General features: G+C 42.0%; 1 protein-coding gene across 2 annotated transcripts; it reads left to right on the forward strand.

Moving 5' to 3' along the window:
* Window positions 1–133: 133 nt before the first annotated feature.
* Window positions 134–24064, forward strand: tdp1 (tyrosyl-DNA phosphodiesterase 1). 2 transcript variants are annotated; one of them, XM_038274443.1, is made up of 16 exons: window positions 134–298; window positions 3227–3836; window positions 5441–5484; window positions 5698–5753; window positions 5912–6008; window positions 6098–6132; window positions 13963–14055; window positions 14154–14324; window positions 14415–14493; window positions 16612–16788; window positions 16913–16961; window positions 17231–17297; window positions 19267–19374; window positions 19491–19593; window positions 19799–19904; window positions 23864–24064. In XM_038274443.1, exons 2-16 carry the CDS (start codon window positions 3266–3268, stop codon window positions 23935–23937), a joined length of 1830 nt encoding a protein of 609 aa, XP_038130371.1. In that variant the 5' UTR covers window positions 134–298; window positions 3227–3265; the 3' UTR covers window positions 23938–24064. The 2 variants fall into 2 exon arrangements, with proteins under 2 accessions (XP_038130371.1, XP_038130372.1); XM_038274444.1 differs by having other exon boundaries at window positions 139–273.
* The last annotated feature ends 557 nt before the right edge of the window (window positions 24065–24621 follow it).

Here is a 24621-nt window from a genome sequence, read left to right on the forward strand (position 1 = left end):
ACATACATACAGACAGACAGACAGACAGACAGACAGACAGACAGACATAGATGATAGATAATTTTTTATTTATTTATTTTTTTACATTAACGTTGAGGCGGAACACAAAATAGAGCATCTGTTTCCAGTCGGGTCCGTTTCAAAGACCGCCTCCTGATTTTCTGCAGTTTCTCCTAAAGTTGATCTTTAAAACAAAGTTTGGCAGCTATCAGTGAACGGCTTTATTTGTGTCCAGCATAGTGAGCCAGATTCACTTCTCTGTTTTCTGATTTGGTCAGAAAAACGCGACCAGCCGCAGGTAACAGCAACATTTAGACATTTGTTTGTTTCCATCATTTCACTCGTCCAATCATAGCATGCCTGTTGCTCTCTGGACACTGTGGTCGCCTTTGTTTGCCATAATACACGTTTTTCTCACCCAACATTGAGAATGCAATATTAATATATGCTAATGGAGATTCTTTGTGCGAAAGATTTCATTAGATTATAAAGTATTGTTTTAACTTACATCATGAAATGCATGCATAAATAAACAACATCAAATAGAAAATAGAAAAAAAAAACTACATAAAGAAAATAAAGATTCATTTCCAGATGTGATGAGTGTTTATTTTAGTATTCTAATAATTATAATAGAATCATTATTAAATAACAAAAGTTATATTTAGATTTTTTTTTTTCTAACATTATTGTTGCTAATTGGTGGATTGACTAATGGGGGCCCTGGACAAGATAGTAGGGGGAAAAAAATTTAAGAGGCGCCTTAAAAAAATCACTCCTGAACATTTTAGAAAATTAAGATAAAAAATAAACAGATAACAGATGATCAATAAAAGCTGCATTCAAGGAAAATGGATACTACTGAAGAGGCATGTTCTGAGTCTTGGTTTCAGTTGGTGAAGGTTGTGTGACAGATGTTTGAAGGGAGAGAGAAATATTGAGACTATTCTTGATGTGAGACATGAAAGATGAAATAGATAGAGAAAAACTTTATATTATAATTAATATAGATTTACAATAGACCAAAAGTTTGGACACCCTTCATTCAAAGAGTTTCCTTTATTTTCATGACTTTTAAAATTGTAAATTCACACACAGGCATCAGAACAACGAATTAACACATGTGGAATTATATACTTAACAAAATAGTGTGAAACAACTGAAAATTTGTCTCATGTATTACAAGTTCTTCAAGGTTCTTCAAGCCACCCTTTGCTTTGATTACTGCTTGGAACACTTCATACTGTACTGCACTTCCTACAAGGAGCAGGTCTGTTTTATCACTGCTTCATTTCAGGAAACTGGAAGCAAACCAAGATTTAATTTCAGTCAAACACCCGGTGAGGGAGGAAGGTGAAGGCTTGCTAGATAAGTAAAGTTATCTATTAAGTGTTGTCTACTGATTCAAATATAAACGTGTTTCTGAATGTGATTCTAGGTGCTTTGAGTGGATTGTAGCGTAACTAGAAAAGCTCCATATAAATTCAACCCTTTAAAAACTAAAGCTGTCACTTATTATTATATTATTAATGAGATTTTTTTTTTACCGCTTGATGCCCATGGCTTCATATATGCAACAATCCATTTGTATCCACAGCCAACATAGCGTGTGCATTCCTCCAGTGCCACTTATTAGACTGTTGGTGTGGAACTAGGAACCTTTGGCAAGCTCTTGTTTCCTTTACAACGGTTCCGAACTATGTATTATCATTGAAAATATAATTGTTGTCACAAATTTCTAACATACCTACATTTCTATTTATTTTCAAAATAAATACATTGTTTAGAAATTGTAATTTTGCAACTTGTTAAATGTAAAAACCTTTTTTCTCTCTCTCTCTCTCTCTCTCTCTCTCTAAATATGTGTATATATATATATATATATATATATATATATATATATATATATATATATATATATATTTAGAAATTTGCTCCTCAATATGTTAAATAAATTTTCTACATTTTCATTTAATAAATTGAAATAAAAAATTATAAAGTCTCTGGATAGAGTCAATCAAAGAAGATAATCATGTTTGTTTTAAAATGTAATGAGGACTTGTGCAGGACTAAGGTCAGTGAAAGGGCTAGGGCTACAGCTAATGATTGTTTTACAAATCGATAAATCTGTCAATTACTTTTTTCATTTAATTGATTAATATTCGGATAGCCAAAGGTTCCATAAAGAAGACTTTTTATGAAATTAAACCAGGTGAAACTAAAACTTTTCCACTTGAGGAGCTCTGGATAGGGCAGACTGGCAGATGAAAAGTTTTTTTTTTTATCTTAAATGCTAAATGTTTATTTTTTATTTTTATTTTTTTACAATTTTGGTTTGATTTGATTAGAATTTTAAATAATTTAATTGACTTCATTCTACTTCAAAGGTAAGATGTCAGCTAAAGGCACCTTTTAGAGTCTCTACAATCCAGTTAACAATGAGTTGATCACTAAATGAGTTAATTATTATTCCATAATGGATTAATCACGATAAATCAGATTGATCGTTTCAGCCCTAAAAAGGACAGCTAACATCTCTGTAGACCAAACACATCCTGGATACAGACTAAATTTAACCTTCAGGTAAAGACAGGATAATCAATCAGTCTGCTGTGAAACAATAAGCATGTTTGTTGTTTTGTTTTTTTACCAGTTTCTGCCTTTATTTTGTTCTATTCCATATATATATGTTTTAGGGCTGCAACTGACTATTTTGCAAATCGATTAATCTGTAGATTGTGAAAAGGATCAATTATTAATTGATTAATAATCAGATAGCCAAAGGTTCCTTAAAGAAGACTTTTTGTGAAATTAAACCAGGTGAAACAAAAACTTTTCCACTTTAGGAGTTCTGCATAGAGCAGATTGACAGGAGAAATGATTTTTATCTTAAATTCAAAATGTTACATTTCTTTTTTTTTTTTTTACAATTTTGGTATAATTGCTGCTCAAGGTGGGTTTATCTGTCTGCCAAGGGCATGTGTAAGAGTATCTATACTCCAGTTAATAATTAATAGATTACTAAGGTTACCATTATTTCAAAAATCGGTTATCACAATTAATCTGATTGTTTTAGCCCTATATGTGTACACAAACAAGAAGTCAAATTATTTTTTTGTGCAGACAGCCTTGGCTAGTAAAGCTGATTCTTAATTGTGGTTCTAATAATAAGACCAATGCAAATTATAAAGAGAGCTTCTGTGTGTGTCTGTCCTGTTATATTCAGCTCCAGGCCCCTGTTCCTGCTCGCTGTGTCCTTCCAGGCATGTCTCAGGCCAGTCTGCATGGCAGGTGGACTGTCTCTAGCAGCGATGATGATGATGATGAAGACATTCCTCCTTCAGGGACTACTGCACCCAAGCCCCGCAGGTCTCCCTCTCCAGTACCAGAGCCAACTCCTCTGGAGGTGAAAGCAGAACCAGTCAGAACGCCAGTATCCTCCTCACTCACTATTGGCTCTGAAGCCAGACAGTCAGCAGCGAGGAACCAGTTAAACCCAGTAAAGTTTGAAAACAGCCCATCGCTGGCTGGGAAGCGGAAGAAGGAGGCCTCTGATGGTTCCGGTTGGGCTCTCTCAGACAGTGACGAAGATGATGAGGTGAAGAATGACAGGCAGGTTAATCCGCCAAAGCAGGCGCCTCCAAACGGTGAAAGAAAAAAAGCCAAGATGGAGAGCGAGCGTCCGCCGAGTCCCCACGGCCGACTGTACTACATCGACGAGCCGGACAACTTCTTCGAGTCTTCTGTTCCCTGCCTGAATGACACCTACAGATTTTACCTGAACAAAGTCACAGGGCTGGACAGGAAGTACAACAGTGGAGCTCTGCACATCAGAGGTGAGGGATGTACAAAGAAAATAACACATGTAATTATTTTTCATGCTTTAATGAACACAGAGGTGAATTAAAGAAACAAATGCACACGGTTTTCTACAGTCCTGTTTTATGTGGAAATCAGAAAGGTTTGGTGTGCAGGTCTGAGACACATGCATCGTGCTAAAGAAAAGAGAAAGACAGGATTTTTACCCTGGCAGGTTAGTTGCCTTCTTCTCACCTTTGGATGATGAATCTAATAATAATAATAATAATAGGAGGCCGACTGGGGTTCAAGGAGACAGAAGCAGAGATACAGAAAGCAACTGTAAAAGGCGACCCCATCCCGGAAACACACAGACAGACAGGTGAGCTCTGAGCCAGCTCCCATGTCAGAGGATGAAGAGAGCACATCCAGTTAGTCACAGTCAGAGAAACAGGACCACACTGAAAACAGGCCAATCTCCAACATCTATAAACAAAGGCGATGATGGCTAGCCTCGTGAGACCATCCTGATCTCGCGAGCTTTTCATCGGCTTCAGCCGATGAAACCAGCGTTAGCGTAGCTATCGAGCAAGTTTTATCGGAATTACAGAGTATTTCTTCACTGGAAGAAGAGCAAAACACTGCTCTGGAAGCTTTTCTCAGGGAAAAAGATGTTTTTGCTCTTCTCCCGACTGGTTTCGGCAAGAGTGGCCTGGCTCGTGGTTGTGTTTTCGTCGTCGCTCTGTTAGTACGTCATATGCTTTGTTGATCTGATTGGTTTATTTGGCCCAGCTATCACCAACATAGGCCAATCAGCTAACCAGTATTTTCGCCCCTTCCCAAAATTACTTCAACGGAAGGTTTCCAGATGGATATGCGGAGCAAATCCATCTGGCGGAGTCAGGTTAGTTAATGGCAACAGCACAGCTGATATTTCTCTCCAGGATGGAGTCACAGCCAAACAGGAACAGACCAGATGAAGCTACTATGAGAAAAAACAGAGAGAGCAGAACGTTAGAGATTAAACTAACAGATTCTGCAGACTGGGAGAATAGAGATATGGGGGTCCCTATGTTCTCCGGCAGTCTAAGCCTATGGCAGCATAACGATAGAGATAGCTCAGGATAACCTGAGCCACTCTAACTATATATACTATATCAAAAAGGAAAGTTTTAAGCCTAGCCTTAAAAGTAGACAGGGTGTCTGCCTCACGGACTAAAACTGGTAGTTGGTTCCACAGGAGAGGAGCCTGATAACTAAAAGATCTGCCTCCCATTCTACTTTTAGAAATTCTAGGAACCACTAGTAAACCTGCAGATTGAGAGCAAAGTGCTCTGTTAGGAACATAAGGAACAATCAGATCTCTGATATCAGATGGAGCTTGGCCATTTAAGGCTTTATATGTGAGAAGGAGAATTTTAAATTTTATTGTAGGTTTAACAGGAAGCCAATGAAGAGAAGCCAGGATAGGAGAGATATGATCTCTTTTTAATTTTCTTAAGAACTCTGGCTGCAGCATTTTGGATCAGCTGAAGGCTTTTAACTACAGTTTGTGGACTTCCTGATAGTAAAGAATAACAAATAATAAATTGTACAAAATAAAAAATTTAAGGTGAAACCTTTTTGCACATCTTTTACACAGACATCCTGTCCCCGTTATTTGGCACCCTAAAAGAGTCCGTTCAGGTGTGTGACTTATATTGCTTATTAGATAACCAGATAATTTTTTATGAAAATAAAAGCTAATTCAGTTTAAAACATTAAGGATGGATGTGTTTACATTTGGTTTCATAAAGTGAGACATAACCCTGACTTTTAACTTTTATTCAATGCTCCAGTACCTTTCTATTCATAAGGCATTGGAGATGTGTAACACCTCTCCTCTCCTGTCCTTCCTAGTTTAACTATTGCTTTGATATTCCCTGGATGGTAAAGCAGTTCCCACCAGAGTTCAGGTAGGTCCTGCATCTTGTTCTTGGCACCACCAATGTGATCAGGTGTTCTTATTCATAGTTTTAAATAATGTCTATATTGTGCTTATGGGAAATGAATAAACAGGAAGTCATTGTTTTATTTTGAAAAGGACTATATTAGGTTTGGTGTTTGTTTTCAGGCATTGTCCGGTTCTGATCGTCCATGGAGATAAAAGGGAGGCCAAAGCACGGCTGCTTCAGCAGGGCCAGCCTTTTCCACATGTTCGTTTCTGCCAGGTAAGGAAGCCAGTCCAGATGTGCTGCAAATAGAAACAGATTTCTGAGTTTGTTCTTTTCCTCAAGATCTAAAAGTTCTTTCTTTTCAGGCTAAACTGGACATTGCTTTTGGGACTCACCACACGTAAGCTTCTCTCTCCCTCCGCATGGCTTTTTTCTACCAGAGCAAACTTTTCACTTCACCAACAACAAAAGAATAAATATTAAAAGTAGCTCTTGGCCAAGAGAAGTAAATTTTAATTCTTTGTTCTGTTTTTATATCTTCCTCATCAGGCAAACTTACTTTGATTAAATATGTAGTTTTATTAACTTTAGATTATTAAATGTTAACATTCTTATAAACACACACTGAAGCACAGCATTTAAAAACAAATCCAATCATAAAACAAATTAAAATTACAATATAACAGAATTAACAAAACAATAAATAATAAAACTAAAATGCTTCTCAGTTGGTATCAGTATCACTTACACTTGACATCCCCTTACTTCCACTCTCTTTCAGAAAGGATAAGAATAGGTACCATATCTCCTAAAATTTGTTACATTTACCTTTCACTATATAAGTTATTTTTTCCATGACCATGTTAGTTGCTATTTCTTTCACCCAGTCATTTACATGTTGTACTTGGACTTTTATCCAAAACAAAGCTATAAGACGCTTAGATTGTAGCAAACACATGTCAAGGAAAATATATTCCCTTTTATTCAAAGGCATTTCAGGCATTCCGTCTATTCAAAGGCATTTTACTCTAGTAAAAGTGAAAAAGTATGTGCTTCAAAGCAGCAGCACAGCTGATATTTCTCTCCAGGATGGAGTCACCGCCAAACAGGAACAGACGAGGGAAAGCTACTAAGCAGATTTACTTATTAGGCCAAAAACACTTTTCAGTATTTGTGTATTTTGGATTTTTGCCTCTGTTTCTCTTTGGACTTTCATTAATCAAAAACTCATCTGTGCCTACTCCTCTCTGCATTTGGATCCTCAAAGCCTCCTCACAACCTGACAGAGGATGAGTGTAAAATAATGCAGTTATTTCAGATATTTTTTTAACTTTATTTTTTTCCTGGCTCGGTAAAAAAGCATACTACTAATAAACAAAAGTATAAGAAGTAGATTTCATCTGGGTCAAAACAAGCAGTTTTTAATTTGTAATATTTTTTTAATCTGTTACTTTAAACATAATTTAACATAGAAATAAAATTAGGTGTTTATGCATCCATGTTATACATTGAATAAAAAAAAAAAAAAAAAACGTTTTTCTATTTTAAAATGGAAGTGTTTTTTTTAAGTAGAGAACAACAATCGTTGAGGCTGGTTTATAGACATTTTCCTGATTCACATATTTTATTAAACACCTGAACTGACCGTTTAAAAAATTTTTTTTTCTTTTTTCTTTTTTCTGTCTTAATGTTCGCAGTGGGCTTTATGCTGCCCCGCAAGGCTTTAAACCTGGGTTTGAATGGAGACTAAGCCATTCTAAAGCACATATCAAGGTGCTCATTTTGAGCCTGGATCCATATTTATTTTTGATTCTGTTCATGGTGGAGAATCCTGCTTCACAGCAGCAGGTTGAGCCAAACATCCTCTAAATGTTCAGGATCATCTTTGAGCACCATTTCACTTTTCTTTCACCAGTTCACCACAGTTCTTCCAGCAGTCCACACTTTCTCTGCTCTCTTTTTCTCATCATCTTCTCCTTCTTTCCCATCGCCCGGCTTGCCACAGGTTTGCATGCTTTGTCTAAAAGTAGCAGCAGCAGCAACCCAGACTGACAGCAGCTCATTGGCTAATTTGTATCACATGCTGCCTGGTCCCGGTGCTCCGTAGGGCTTTACCGTATTAACAGGAGAAGCGGCGCAAGTGAAGTTAGACACTATAGTTGGACAACATGCGGTAATTTATAAATGTATTAAATCAGGTTGGGTCCGGATTAACCAGCAGGTGGGTCTGGATCCGGATCGCGGTCCACCAATCCGTGACCTCTGGTCTAGAAGAATGGGAAATGAGTCCCAACATGTTTGTGGTCCTACTTTCAGTGAAATCAATAGAAAGAAACATAACTGGCTTTGTAAAAAATGTGTGTTTTGTTTCTCTATTTAAGCACAGTTCATGTTGGAGAGTTAAAATCGAAAGTTACGTATGTAACTACGGTTCTATGAATCCCGGATGACCGCCAGAGGGCGGTGCTGAAAGCACTGAATGTTCCCTTCGGGCATGCGCAGTTCGAGTAATTATACCAACAGAGTCACACCTGTGACACCGGATGACCACTCAGAAGCTATATAGCCTGGTGTCATCCTTTGCTCTGCTCCTACAGAATCTTCTCGCAAAAGCAAGGATTCTGAGTGACAGAGAAGCTCTGGCGGTCATCCGGGATTCATAGAACCGTAGTTACATACGTAACTTTCGTTCTATTTCATCCCTACTGACCGCCAGAGGGCGGTGCTGAAAGCACTGAATGACTAATGCCAACGATGTCACAAGGAATCCTGAGCACATACCTCACAGAGGAGGCCCAGCAGAACCTTGTAAAAGGACCTGACCCAGGGGATGAGGGGCAGCCACATTGACACTGTAGAACCTGGTGAAGGTGGTTGGGGAAGCCCATGAAGCAGCAGCACATATAGCTTCCAGCGGAACCCCTCTCAAAGCAGCCCAGGAAGCGGTGACGCTCCTGGTGGAATGTGCTCTCACACCGACTGGCAGGGAGCAGTGACCTGCAGCGTAGGCGTGGCAGATGACACTCACAATCCAATGGGACAGACGCTGTTTAGAAAGAGGACAGCCTAACCTTGGACCCCCATAGCATAGGAAAAGCTGGTCCGAGCGTCTCAGATTGGCGGTGGCTGCAATGTATGCCTCCAACGCTCTTACTGGGCACAACAACTCCGACTCATTCTCAGTTGTACCAGATTGAGGCTGAAACCGAGCGAGCCGCAATGGCTGGTTACGGTGAAAAGGAGACAACACCTTAGGCACAAACGCAGTATTAGGCCACAGGGTAACACCAGAGCCATCTGGATTCCACCTGATACACCTAGGGCTGACAGAAAGAGCATGTAGCTCGCTGACCCTCTTAGCTGAGACGATAGCCATCAGGAAAGCAGCCTTGCAGGAAAGCCACTTGAGTTCTGCTTGTGCCAAAGGCTCGAATGGAGGGTGGCACAGAGCTGTGAGAACCAATGGCAGATCCCAATCTGGGGCTCGTGGGGCTGGCCGCTGGCACAACCTACGAGCACCACGCAGAAAAAGTGAAACCAGTTCATGGCGCCCCACTGTACGGTTGTCAACAGTTCGGTGAAGACATGAAATTGCTGCAACATACACTTTAAGGGTCGAAGGAGAGCGGCCCTTATCAAGGAGAGACTGGAGGAACTCCAAAATAGTGGGCACCGAGCAGAAAAGCGGGTTCTCATTGTGGGCAGAGCACCACTGAGAAAAGAGGCGCCATCTGTTAGCATACTGCAGCCGAGTGGAGGAAGCCCTAGCACTCAATACGGTGTGTCTCACGGTGTCTGAACACCCAGTCAGCCTCCCAGGGGCCATGCCCACAGCTGGAGACGTTGAGGGTTGGGGTGCCATATCTGTCCCCCCAACTGAGACAGCAGATCCCTCCTTGCTGGAAGACGCCATGGAGTACCGTGACACAGACTCCAAAGCAGCGGGAACCACGGCCGCGCTGGCCAGAACGGAGCTACCAGCAACACTCTGTGGCCCTGCTCGAGAACCCTCCGTAGAGTCGGCCAAACCAGTGAGAGGGGTGGAAAGGCATACAGGAGAACCTGCGGCCATGGATGAGCCAGTGCATCCTGGCCCAGTGCGCCCGCCATCCCGGTTAGGGAATACCATAGGGGGCAATGGGTCGACTCCTCTGTGGCGAACAGATCTACCTCTGCCTGCCCAAAGAGGTTCCAGATTATGCGCACTACGTCGGGGTGAAGAGACCACTCTCCCGGAGCAGGTGCCTGGCGGGATAGAGAGTCCGCAACCTGGTTCTGCCGTCCTGGCAGATACGCTGCGCGCAGGGTACACAGACGGGAATACGCCCATTCCAGGAGATCCCTCGACACCTTCAAGAGACGTGCTGACCTGGTGCCACCTTGGTGGTTTATATGATAAACAACAGAGGTGTTGTCTGTCCGAATCAGCACGTTCCTTCCCTCTAGGTGGGGCAGAAGGCACCTGAGGGCCATGTGCACAGCCCGCAGCTCCAGCACATTTATGTGTTCGGTGCGCTCCCTTGGGTCCCAGAGACCCCGAACAGCTCTGTGTTGCCACACGGCACCCCAGCCCATGAGGCTGGCATCCGTGGTGACCACCTTCCTTCGACACACTACTAGCCCCATTGGAACACCACTGGACAAAAGGGTCCCGTCTCGCCAAGGGGCTAGGGCATGGAGGCAGCTCCTGGTCACCATTAGCCTGCGATGCCTGTGCAGCCTGGTGTCTAGGCGAAAGCTGTTGAGCCATCGCTGCAAAGGACGCAGAAGGAGCAGCCCTAAGGGCACGACACGAGTGACTGATGTCAGTTTGCCCAGCATTCGCAGGAAGGTGATGTAGGGAAACTCCCTGCCCAGTCTGAATCGACGGACAAGCTGGAGTATGTCGTCCACCCTGTGAACAGATGGACGGGCCATCATGGTAGCAGAGTCCAGATGCATCCCAAGAAAGGTGGTTGTCTGAGATGGAACCAGACAACTCTTTGCCAAGTTGACTTTGAGGCCTAACATTGACACATGAAGTAGAAGCTGGGACGTATCCCGAGAGGCAGCTACCTGAGAGGGAGCACAAAGAAGCCAATCGTCCAGGTATGGCAGAATCCTGACTCCGGAGGCCTGTAGAGGAGAGAGGGCTGCTTTCACGCATCGAGTAAACACCCTCGGGGAAAGGGAGAGCCCGAATGGGAGCACCCGGAATTGCCAATGGCGCCCCCGATAGGCGAACCTGAGAAAACGGCGATGTTCTGCCGCAATAGGCACGTGAAAGTAGGCGTCTGTCAGATCTACTGATGTAAACCAATCTCCCGCCACAATGGTCTGAAGGACCTCTGTTATGGTGAGCATGTGGAAGGGAAGGACCTTCAGGTACCGATTCAGTCCCCTTAGATCTAAAATGGGGCGAAAACCGCCGGTCTTCTTGGCCACAAGGAAGTATGTGGAGTAGTAGCCTCTGGGTTGCTGCAGAGGATCTACAGACTCGATTGCCCCCTTGCCCAGGAGGGCGGAAAGCTCCTGGTCTAGTGCCTGAGATTTCACCGGGTCTGTGATGACAGTCATCTTGACCCGGTGTGAGAGGGGGGGCCGCCGTCGGAACTGGAGCCTGTAGCCATTGGTTAAGGTGGAAACCACCCATGGATCTACGGCATGAGCAGCCCAGAAATTCAGCTGCTGATGGGAAAAATGTCCGACGGCTGGCCCGGTGGCATCATCTTCTATCCCCACGGCCCCTGGGGGCTCTGGGGGGAGGGCGTCCAGGATTTGAGGCCCGGGTCTGTCTAACAGGGCGGCAGACTGGCTCACGAAAGTCCCTTCTCGGTCTCTGCCGCACATCATGGGGATAGGAACCAACAGGTCTGCCACCAGTCTGAGGTCGTGGCTGAACGCTGGGGGTAGTGGCAGGGCGGCCCGAACGCTGGGGAAAGGCAGGTATGCTCCTGCGAAGGCCGGAAAGCTGCTGGCTAGTCTGACGTGCCTGAGCAGTCCGTTCCAGCGCCTCCAAGGCAGCTGATCCAAACAGCTCCCCTGGTACAACCGGGACACCCCTGAGGGTCCTACGGCATGCTTCAGTCAGAGGAGACTGTGCCAACCAGACCTGTCTACGAGCTTGGACAAGGAAAGACATGACCCGTCCAAGCTCTCTGGTCATCAGCGCGAAGGCCTGCAGCGCTGCGTCACTATAACCAATCGCCGCACTTGCACCACCAGTGTCCTGAACAGATGCAGACAGGGCAAACATGAGGTGCGCCAGGGAATTGCCAAGGCGGCCAGCACGCGCTCCTGCATTGTACGCCTTACAGAGGAGGTCATCTGTAACCCGACATTGAGTCCGCGGGCACCGGACATCAGGACGCAGGGCTTCATCTGGTGACACAATCAGTGAAGCAACAGCTGGTTCAATTGCTGGCATACGGTCCAGGCCGGCCTTCACTGACTCATGCATGGCAGCTAATACACGACCATCCGAGGAGAGACGCGACAGCGCTCTCGGTTCCCGCCAACAGGCGTGTAACTCCTTCAGGTACTCCTCTGATGGAGGTACAGAAAAAGGAGTAGGAGCCCTTCCACGTCTGAAAAAAGCACTGCCAGAGCTGGATGCCTCTCCTTGTGGGAGTTCCAGCTGCAGCTGCTTCAGGGCCATAGACATGACCTCCCGCATGGAACCGTCACCGGCCTCTCCAACTGCACTCTGAGATGAAAATGAACCAGCCTCAGAGGCTTGAGAGGACCCTGCCTCCTCCTCATCTCTAAAATGAGAAGCGGAGGCAGCCAGAGAGATAACGTCATCCTCTACAACCAGCTCGGGCATTGGTGGGGAAGAGAGCCCAACCACTGGGAGCGAGGGATCAGATTGCCGTGTCTGCAACAAGGACTTCATCTCTGCCAGCTCTGCTGACAACTGCTCCACCCTTGTGGACAGGCCCTGGTCAGGTTTGGCCCGCTTCCTCCGGGGGAGGGGCACAGATGCTGTGGTCCCACCACGGCGCTTAGAACGCTTGGGGGGAACCACCTGCCCAGAGGGCGGAAGGTCCGAGCCCTCCTGGGGGCACAACTGGGCCAACCGGGCCACCCTCATTGCATGGGGCATAAAGCTGCAGTTCATACAGGGGTTCTCAGACAGCGCCTCCAAAAGGTGCTCATGTCCAAGGCAGGTAGGGCACAGGTCGTGTCCATCCTCTGCCTGCAGGGCAGCCCCACAATCTATGCAGCTGTGAGAGCCATCCATGTCGAAGGCCGACAAGGCTTAAAGAACAGAAAGTTATCGAAAATCGGGAGAGGGGGCGCAAACGCAGCCGTCACCAATTACAGCAGAGAAACGAAAGAGGCTGCGAGCACAAGGCAGCCGATACTGGGAGAGGGGGCGAGAACCGCTACCGTCACCAGGTATAAAACCAATAAACCAAAAAAGCTAACAACGTTAGCTGTATGGAAACCTAAGTTGGAAGTAGGAGCGAACAACGCTGCCGTCACCAATTATAGCGGATAAAACAAGAGAGGCTGCGGACACAAGGCGGCCGATACCGGGAGAGGGGGCGAGAACCGCTACCGTCACCAGGTATAAAAGCAATAAACAAAAAAAGCTAACAACGTTAGCTGTATGGCAACTTAAGTAGGGAGTAGGAGCGATAAACGCTGCCGTCACCAATTAAGAGAGCAGACCAACGAAAAGGCTGCAAAAAAAGGTTGATATTGGGAGAGGGGGCGAAAACGCTGCCGTCACCATTTATAATTAAGCAGACCGATGAAGAAGGCTGCAAACAAACCAAAAAAGGCTAACAACGTTAGCCGTCTCCAACTTCGGCAACGAAGTAGACCACACTTGGTTGGGAGAGGGGGCGAAAACCGCGGCCGTCAGTAATTATAGCAGCGCAGACCGGTGAAAAAAAGGATGCAAAAGTAGGGAATATACTGGGAGAGGGGGCGAAAACCGCTGCCGTCACAGGTGTGACTCTGTTGGTATAATTACTCGAACTGCGCATGCCCGAAGGGAACATTCAGTGCTTTCAGCACCGCCCTCTGGCGGTCAGTAGAGATGAAATAGAACTCACTCTCTGCAGGTTGACCAAATTTTTACAACAAATCAAATGAAATGCAGTCTGAGGATCCAAAGACATTGCAGAGGCAGCTAATGGTTTAGACCTGGTCTAGTCTTAGTGGGGATTTAAAGTCAGGTTTTATATTTTTGAGCTTGTTTAAACTACTTTTTTTTATGTTTTATTTGTTTGTTGAGCAGGAAGATGATGCTGCTGTGGTATGAGGAAGGCTTCAGAGTGGTCATCCTCACCTCCAACCTCATCAGAGCTGACTGGTACCAGAAGACCCAAGGGTAAGTGTTTACTCAGAGGGTTAGCTGCAGGACAGGCTGGACCTGTGAATCAAATGTGCTAGCGTCTGATGTAAGATTCGCTTCTTTTGTTCTTTTAGGATGTGGATGAGCCCTCTGTTTCCACGGTTACCTGAGGGGAGCAGCGCAAGTTCGGGGGAGTCGCCCACCTTCTTTAAGCGGGACCTGCTGGAGTACCTAGCATCATACCGCGCTCCAGAACTGGAAGATTGGATCCAGCGGATCAAGGAGCACGACCTGTCGGAGACTAGGTGAAACCATCAGGATGATCGTATAGATTCTCTGCTGGTAGATGAAGCTAAGGTCAGAGTCACAGCTAAAAGGTCTTTGTTTGGTTTCAGAGTTTATTTGGTCGCCTCAATGCCGGGGAGATACGTGGGTGCAGACATGGAGCGCTGGGGCCACCTGAGGCTCCGGAAGGTTAAGCTTTTTCTCTTCTGCACTACAGTTCATCCCCCTGTTTACTGAACATGACCTATGGAAGAACCGTCACACAAGACCTTCAAATACCCGTGGTTATCAAGCTGCAGAGAGGAGAGATCACAGTCTAGAAACGCATGTTGATCAGTTCAGTAAATGGTTATATGCAGCAACTGTGCCTTGAAGGAGAATCACTTGAGCATTTTTACATTTCACCAGATTGCAGTCAGAAATTAGAGATATTTTAAAAAAGATACATGAAGGAAAATGTTTTTATTAGGATTTTAAAGTCGTAGGGAAGCGGCTGTTTCAACCGTTGCATTTACAAATTCTCCCAAGTGGTGCACTTTTTAAGTAGAGAACAACAATCGTTGAGGTTGGTTTATAGACATTTTCCTGATTCACATATTTTATTAAACACCTGAACTGACCGTTTATTTCTCTACTTAAAAAGTGCACCACTTGGGAGAATTTGTAAATGCAACGGTTGGTGTAGAAGGCTTACAGCCGTACATGTTTGAGCCCTTGCCTCGCAACGCTGCCAGTTCTGTTAGCTCTACGCCTGCTGAAGACACAGACGTCCATCCCCGTGAACACTGGGACGGAACTCAATGGGAAAGGAAATCATTCTGATTTCTTATTTCAATCATTGCGTATATGAGCTGCAACATATGAATCAAGATGCTATGACTGAAAAAATTTGATTGACAGATGACCGTTGATATATGATTGGTCGAATTTAGGTGTTCAGGCTGACGTATAACTAACTGGCCTGCATAAGTAAACGAAAAAAACTCAACAGATTTTGAGACAGGTTTTTTAAAAATTAAATTTTTCTAACTTTTTGGACAATATCGTCTGATAATGAGTACATTTATATGCATGTTTAAGCCAGAATTATTTGACATTTAAATATGATTTCCCTACGATTTTAAAGGAACGTCTCCATTAGCTATACGCATTAAGATACTAAAGACCTGAAAGATAAAAAAAAAAAGCTGATGCTCAGTCAGATTAGAAGAATATTGTCCTTTAAGCTCCATTTTCAGATGAACAGCTAGACTTTAGCAGCCTGTCTATGTGCGTTTTTATCTAATGAGGATCTTTTTAATCCTATATACTTTCTTTGTACTTTCTACAGGTGTGTGTAATTCTATTTGCACTGTATGTGTCCATTTGGAGCCGAGTTTTAGCAGGATTTGGTAATGGTTTTATTACAATTAAGATTATTGATTTTTAATCTGATCCTTCATCTTCATCTGAACCAGGGAGTCTGCATCCTTTATGATCTAAAAAATGAAAAAAATTCCTGTCTAAGGGCTGCTAATATAACTTATTTGAAGATGCACATTTTTCCTGAGCTTAAAAAAAAAAAGTATACTTTCTGATAAACATATTGTAGGAAATTTACTCAAAGACATTATTTTATTTCTAATTTTAGGTTTTTGAGTAAAAAATTGCAGAAAAAATTAATTAAGCATTTTATTTTTTTCATTGGATGTTGAAACGTGTGGAAAATAATCATCTTTCAATCTGTTGAAGTAGAGATTTAAAAGAATATTACTGCCACTGTCAGCATCCTTGTGCAAACCTTAATGCAAAACTTCCATAAATGAATAAAAAAAACTGCTCAAACCTACATACATCTATATTCTAAAAAAAATGTTAGAAGTTAATTTGCTAAAATTTATTTAATTAAAGTTAATTTATATCAGACCAGCATACCCATAGTCAATGCAAAAGATGTCTGAAATGCATTTATCCCTTTAGTTTTGTATGAAAAATAGATTTTAAACTACCTCAACAGGCGTGTATCCCTTTAGTTATGTACAAAAAAAAAAAAAATTAAGGTCAGATTGCCATACGCTTCAAAGAACACCAAAAAGTAAGTAATTAAATAGATTTTTAATTACTAAGGTTGAATAAAACTGCTAATAGTGTAGCCATATTAAGCTACACTATTTGTCACCAACCCTCTTATAAAATAAAACTATTGATTTTCTTTGTGCCATGTTCTGCTATTGTTTTACATAAACTCAACATAAAACTGTGTAAGATGTGCTTCTGAAGACTTTTATGAGGCTCTTTATGAGTTTGTTTTAATTTTTTCTCCGTTAGCTGTTGCATGAGCACACGGATCCTATTCCAGGTGAAGAAAGGTGGCCTGTGATTGGCCAGTTCTCCAGCATCGGCTCCATGGGGGCCGATAAGACCAAATGGCTGGCAGGGGAATTTCAGCGCACTCTGACCACACTGGGAAAGTCCTCCCTCCGTCCAGACCCTCCCATGTATTTGGTACAAACTCTACTCTATGATGATTTTAGATATAAACAGGTTTTTTTTTTTTTGTATAACCTCAGTAGTGACGTAATCACCATGCTCACACGACTCTTAAGTCCTAAATGATGTGTTTTTGCAGCTGTACCCATCAGTGGAAGATGTGAGGCTGAGTTTAGAGGGTTACCCTGGTGAGTTTGTTCCTCCTTACCTTTGAGACCTTTATGCTTTATGGATATAGATACGTTTGAAAGCTAACAGATACCGGTAAGTCCTAAAACATGTGGATGCTTAGTAAAATCAATACAATGGAGGAGATTTCAACCAGATGTTTTAAATCTTTCTGCCCAAATATACTTTTTTTTTTTTTATAATATTCCTTGGATCTGAAAAGATAGGTTTGACTGGCTGTGTTTGCTGCCTGGTTGCTGATGGATGGATCTTTATCTTTTGTCTTCAGCTGGAGGTTCTCTTCCCTACAGCATCCAGACGGCTCAGAAACAGATCTGGCTCCACTCATACTTCCAGTAAGTTGTCCTCTCTATGAAAACTATGTGTTCAGTTATTTATGGTAAATAATTAGGTTTTGAGTCCCTTTTTAATGTTTGTGGGGTTTTTTGGCTTGTGATTATGAGATTCAGTACTAAGACTTATATATCATTCTAGGGGGCCGACGGAGGCACTGCATTGGGGTCGTGAAACTTTTGGTTGATTAAACTTTTTTTCCCCCCTGCAGTTTTTTCCACTAATTGAAATGTCTTTAAATCCACATTAACATGAATTCAACAGACTGTAGTAAACAGATAAATGGAGGCAGAAGATGTCTTTCAGTCATCAATGCACACATTCAGCGACACACAGGAGCTCTTTCAAGCTGGGAACCGTTTCATTCACAACACCTGTCCCATCAACCAGGAATCAGAATCAGAAATACTTTAATAATCCCAGGGAGAAATTACTTTTGTCACATTACTCCATCTGTATTAGAGTGACTATAGGACCAGTTTGATATAACACAATTTCATACAATATATATAATTAGGGGGTCCCCGCTCCATCTCGCCATCAGTTTCGGGTCCTTGGCCTGGAACACGTGGAAGACCCCTGATCTAAGCCATTCAGTTGTGAGCTCCATTATGAAAGGCTTTGAATCCAGAAAAAAAGGAGAAAATAATACAATAAAAGTGATGAATAAAAGTCCCTTAAATGTGCTTTACAGATGGCCTTCATCCTCCTGTTGGTGTCCACCATTGTCAATGATATAATAGGGAGAATCTAAAGCTGGATCAGCCTTTACTGCAATCACTGTGCAAGTTTTGAACTAAAAGTTAGGCTAGTTATTATAAAGGCTAAAATCCCCACAACCAGTCAGTGGCGGCTGGTGGAATTTTCTCCGGGGTGGGGTGGTCTATAACTTCAAAATAGACGTATACCAAAAACCAATCAAATGTATGGGGGAGTGGCGGCGTGGTGGTCAGTGCACAGAGCTTGGAATCTTGAGGTTCTGGGTTTGAGCCCCACTCCCACAGCCTCCACTCTGGGTCCCTGAGCAAGACCCTTAACCTTGAACCCCACACTGCTCCCCGGGCACCGCACAATGGCAGCCCACTGCTCCCCAAGGGGATGGGTTAAATGCAGAGAGGGAATTCCGTTGCTCTGTACTTGTGCCAGTTTAATGACCATAAAAGCGGGGGGAAAAACACTAAGGTATCACAAGATTATATTTACATGAACACCAACAACCGAAAAACAATATTCTTAAATGTTCTGCAAAGTGCTTTAAATCAGTCCTACCTGTCTTTATCAATGGGGTCAGATCCTGTCGCTTGAGAAAGGAGGGAGGGAAAGCATAATAAAGCGTTAGCCTCACTGCATGCAGTTAGCCAAGCCTTGTCGTTAAATAATTCTATAAACCTGTCATTCAGCTGCACTTTCTAACAGACGACTGTGATGTCAGCGCTGTGGCGGGAGGTGGTGTGCAAATAAAGCTGCTTTAAGCTCTGGTTGCAGGAGAGCTGCTCCCCAGGATGCTCCTATCTTTAGCATTGAGGAGGAGCTGCTGCACCTCGATAACTTTTAACCAGAGTCTATGGGGGAAGATTTTTGCTTCCCGGGGCGGAAATATGTCACCAATCTGACCACCAACGAACCAGCCTTACTTGTCATTAATTATGAAATATTTATCTTGCACATCTAAAAAAATATGTTAATATATTTCAATTTTATAATTATTAAATTTTGATTTGTTTTTGCGAGTGTTTGGGGCGGCTCCCTAACGCCCCCTATTGGCCAGCCGCCATTGCCTACAACCCTAAATGTTTCTTCTCAAGGAGTAAACATGAAGACATGAATATAAGCAAAAGAAAAGGAATCATGGTTCTTTTGCACAAATAAAATCATCTAGACAGCATGCATCTGCACATCTTTGCCTTTCTTTACCTTGGCTCCAAAACTGAGACCGTTCTGTCCTGTCGGTGTGTTTTTACTTTCCTGCAGCCGCTGGAAGGCAGGCCGGACAGGAAGGAGTCACGCCATGCCGCACATTAAAACCTACATGAGGGTTTCACCTGATTTCACCCAGCTTGCCTGGTTCCTCGTCACAAGGTGTGTTTGAAGACCTGCAGAGCTGCACTCTTAGTTTTTATTCTCTGAATTATGTACAGATTCATGTTTGCATTGATCTTTGTCTCTTTTATGACTGTATGAATGGGGGGAATCAGTGCCAACCTGTCTAAGGCAGCATGGGGGGCACTAGAGAAGAACAACACTCAGATAATGGTGCGGTCATACGAGCTGGGGGTGCTCTACGTCCCATCAGCATTTGTGAGTAAAGCAATCGCACAAACCATCCCCACTAACTCGAGTACTGCTTGTGTTATATTAAGGGCCTCTTCTCTAAATGCATAGAACGTCCAGATACGAGTGTTTTAATAAAACTGCTCATATCAGTATTGTAAATGTGTTAACGTGAATCCTAACTTCATAGTTTGTGAAGATATTTGAGTTTTTACGACTGCGTCTCTCACAGAACATGAAGACATTCCCCGTTGATACCAACCCGTTTCCCGCCTCCTCCCCTACATCCGGTTTCCCGGTACCCTTTGACCTCCCCCCTACCAGCTACACATCAAAAGGTACAGTTGTTATTTTCCAGGTACACTGCAAAAAATGTAAATCTTAATAAGTCATTTTTTCTTAAAATAAGTGCATTTTGTCTTGAATTGAGGAGGTAAGTGAGACACTTTGCCAATGGAACAAGACAATTTACATTTAAAATAAGAAAAAACAATTCCATTGTCTTATTTCAAGTGTATATTATCTAATTATCTTCTTTTAAGAGTAAAAATACTAATTTCATTGGTAGATCATCTTATTTACCTACCGAAATTAAGGTTAAATACACTTAATTTAAGATTTTATTTTCTTATTTTCACATCGTTTTTGCAGTGTATATTAAATGAATGCACATATAGTAGTGGTGTAAACAGACATGGCTCCACCATCATTCAGGCAGGGCTATTGACACTCAGACAAATAGACCAAACCTTTTCAACCTTTTTACTCTGGTGAAGATTCTCAGTCATCCAGGTCATAGTCATCCCAAAAAAAGTAAAAAAAAGAACAATCCAATCAATTTTTCCATTCAAAAAGCTTCCTGGACGGGAAGCGAAATGTCTTCAAACTTGGGAACAGAGTCCAGTGGATTGTTTTTAACTTTTTTAACGTATTTGGAACCTTTTTTCCTCCAGCTACTGTTAAAGTAATGAATGCCAGTAAAAGAACTTAGCTGCTTTTGTTTGAAGTTTGGATCTCCGTTTAGTTTTTCTCTCTAGGCTTTATAAGTCTCCATTATAATCTATATCTGTTTTTCTTTTTAATCTGTACTGAAAGGTAGCAGTTGGTTTTTTTAAGTTGACTTACTTGTTAAAATGATTATTATAACGGAGCTGAATCTGTATAAATGCATCTACTTCCTACATTAGTGTTTTTTAATAATAGGCATTAGAGCTGTAAAGGCTGGGTTATGCTTGACACACAGAAAAAAGTTTTCAAAACCTTTTTATATCTTTGTGATTGCAATAATTTATCTCCAAGGGTTGTTTACAATCTGTTAATCGTAGCGATAGTTATGGACCAGATTATATGTTGTCTACAAACATTTGTATTTGTAAATGCTCACTAAAGTACCAGTGAGTACTACAGCGAGTAATGCCGAGGCTGACTCAGTCGGCCTCAGCAGATGGCCGCTCACACTGAGCCTGGTTCTGCTGGAAGTTTCTTCCTGTTAAAAGGGAGTTTTTCCTCTCTACTGTCGCTACAGGCATGCTTAGTGTGAGGGAATGCATTTAAGTCAATGAGTCGATGCAATCAACTGGTTTTCCTTAGATAGAAAACTTTGGATCAATCTGATTGGATGATCTGGTGAACTGTAAAGTGCCTTGAGATGACGTGTTATGAATTGGCGCTATAGAAATAAACTGAATTGAATTGAACTTGTAGGAGCTGTTTTCTACGCTGAAATGTCTGCATAGTTACAAATTTTCCCAGGTTTGAGGTGCAGAAAACTAGGTCTCACTGATGCTAAGCTTATGTAAGATGATATGGATGCCAGTAGCACAAAGTCTGTCAAAATAGTTTACAAGTCTGCGATCGATACGATGCAATAGCATTAATCAAATCATCTCAAAGAGATGGGATTTAATTTCTAACCTCTTGCAGGCACCTCATATTGGAATCAAAAACAGCATCTTCTAGTTATAAAAATAACTGTTATCACAGATTACCTGGTTAACACAAATTTCAAAATAAAGGTGTGTCTTAAGGATGATGACTAAGATGGATCAGTTATTGATGTAAATCGATCTGGTATCCCTTTTCCTATTAGCTGTAGGGTTTGTGTAGATGGGGCACAGCGTAATGGTGGCCCAAAAAAAGTTACCATTTGGGTCCTGATGGAGTTTCCTGTGATTTATTTGCATGCGCTGCAGTGAATCCCCCACTGCTGAGGTGACTAGTGAAGCTGAAGTTGGTATCTGAATTGATACTGATGAAGATTCTCAGTCATCCAGGTCATAGTCATTCCGTAAAAGTAAAAAAAAACAAAAAAACAATCCACTTTGGTTTCCAAGATTTGAAGACGTTTCGCTACCTCTCCAGGAAGCTTTCTCAATTCAAATGTCTGGATCCGAAGTGAGTTTGAGTCTTAATATAGGCAAGGCCTTGTATTGCTTGGAAACATGCAAATGGAAAACCGATGAGTGGGTCCTTTGGTTGCATTGTTAGCCTTTAATATCTCAAACCTGTCTATGATTCTGAAGGTCGGTCGTTAAAGGGGGGGGGATTGTCTCCTGTAATACCTGAAACCTGCCTATGATTGTTAAGGGTCGGTCGTTAAGGAGATATTTTTCACCGACTGGAGAGGGGAGGTACTTTGTTCCTCTGTGATGGGGTGGGGGGTGCGGTGATATCTGGAAGAGATCATCTCTATAACTGAGTTGTAAGTTTTTGGAAGCTGGAATCTGAGTCCACCACCTCTGTTTTAAGTTGTTTTTTCTCCCTTAACATAGATGGCTTCCTTCACGCCCCTGGTTTGAGGCGGTTTGAGAGCTCCAAGCTGAGTGACACAGCGGCCAGATTTTTTTAAGTTTGGACGCTGATTTTATTACAATGCCTAATAAAACAAAAGGCAGAAAAGGCATTGGGGCTTGTTTTGACTTGAAAAGCAGTAGTTCCACTATCTTTTATAGATTTGTTTGTTATTATAGGTGTAAAATTCTACATTTTGTTATATACACTGATTCTGAAGTGGAAAATACTTGCTTCATGAATGTTTTGTGGCCATCAAAATGCATTTGGCACATTTGGAGAGGTTTGGAGACGCTGGTGACACCAAAAGTTCAAAGCCCCACAGCTCTGGAACTGTTGTAGCTAGAGGTCTGACATTTTCTGCAGTTGTGGTTGACATGAAAATGAGACCAGCATTTTCTCAATTATGTCTTTATTACTGCTGTTCAAAAAAGACCTATCATGTCCGAGAATTAAAAAAAAACGTAATTCTGAGTCATGTTTGAACTGATGCAGCTTGGTCTGTGTTCTCGTCACCCAATTTAATTTATATATTCAGAAACTAGAGGGTGTTAGCTTTCAAATAATGTATGACATGTAATTTGGTCTTGCAGTTCCTAAGCTATTTGCTTCTCCATTTGGGTCTGCAAAATAGGCGATAATTTACCAAAATGAGGTTGATGTTAAGAGGTTAAAGGTCTACCTAGGAGGGTTTGGGGTCCTTCGATGGAGAGATGGGGTCCTATATGTATTTAGGCTTGGTGAAGACTGACTGAGCAGACAGCGCCCTCTCCTGTTCAGCTCTGTGTACTACCCACAAACCATAGATGATTTTTGCTCTAATCCAGTATGACATTTGGAGCAAATGTCTTAGCAAAGGTGTAACATGTAAAGCTGAATTTGTGACTCAGCAGATTTGAGCAGCTGTATTCCCTCATTTTTAGTTGCGTTAAGGACAAAACTATTATAATAAAAGAATGGGAAGATATCAATGCAAGCGTTTGATTTGTTTTGCACCATTCATTTTAGATCAGCTGGATCAAACTGAGAATACAGTCTTTTATGTGTGAATCACAAAGTAAAATTTATGCAGTTGTATTCAAGAATATGAAGAGGTGAAACTTTTTTGTAATTGTGAAAGAAAGCAAAACTCTACAATTACAAAACTAAAGGTTAAAATGCACAAACAGCTGTGCAACCATAGCTTTTAAACAACTGGAGAAAAACTGAGAATGCAAGAGGTTCTGGATTTAAAAATTCCCAGTTATAAGATGTGTAACTTTCCTTTGTAGGTGTAAAACTTAGGAAAAAAATCTACAATTACAAACCTATATTTTATATTTCTCTGCAACTTCAAATTCAGTTCCATTTAACAGTGGCAGTCCCATTTTCTGTCATGATAGATATTTACATGTTTTCACAATAGTTTTTTGTTTCTGCTTCACAATAAAAAGCAGAATTGAAGATATTTAGCACACAGAGATATTATTTTGGTTTTGGTTTCACTTGTTCTTATCGTGTCTTTCAGACCAGCCGTGGATCTGGAACATCCCCTACAGCCAGGAGCCGGACACCCACGGCAATATCTGGGTTCCCTCTTAGAAACACGCCTGTACCCAAACTGTTGGTACCTGATAGCCCCCTCTGTAGCCATTAGCTGAACATAAGCTATTTTTATACTCTACTCTAGACTCCCATTTTCACTAAATAAATAAATAAAATCATTTTTGGTCTGCCCTGCTCTGTTGATCACCTATCTTCCTGCAGATGTTGCAACAGGATTTGTGTTGAGAAGGGTATTTAATTTTAAATTTTTTTTTTATTTATTTTTTTTTTTTATAAATTGTTTTTTTTTCTGTTTTGTTTCATTTTTAAGACTGTTACAGTTTTTTATGTGATATAAATCCATAATAAGGAATGCGATCATAGTAGGGATGGATCCGGGTGAGGTAACAACTTCTCGCAGTCCAGGAAGTTCCACTCTTGTCCAGACTGTCAATGAAGTTGCAGCTTCATTCCGGATTCACAAGAATCTCTATCAAAACAAAATGCATAATCACCCAATTAAAGTAGTGAAAATGAAAGTGTACATGCAGACAGGTCACATGCAGATGTGTCAAGTAACGAAGTGCAAATACTTTGTTGCTGTACTTAAGTACACTTTTTAGGTATCTATACTTTACTCCATTACTTATTTTTCTTCCTACTTCTGACTTCTACTCATTACATTTTCACTAAAGTATCTGTACTTTCTATTCCTTATATTTTAAAACAAACGTTACTTGT

Source organism: Cyprinodon tularosa, unplaced genomic scaffold (assembly GCF_016077235.1).
Source record: "Cyprinodon tularosa strain WSP-4 unplaced genomic scaffold, ASM1607723v1 ctg916, whole genome shotgun sequence".
Classification (NCBI taxonomy): domain Eukaryota; kingdom Metazoa; phylum Chordata; class Actinopteri; order Cyprinodontiformes; family Cyprinodontidae; genus Cyprinodon; species Cyprinodon tularosa.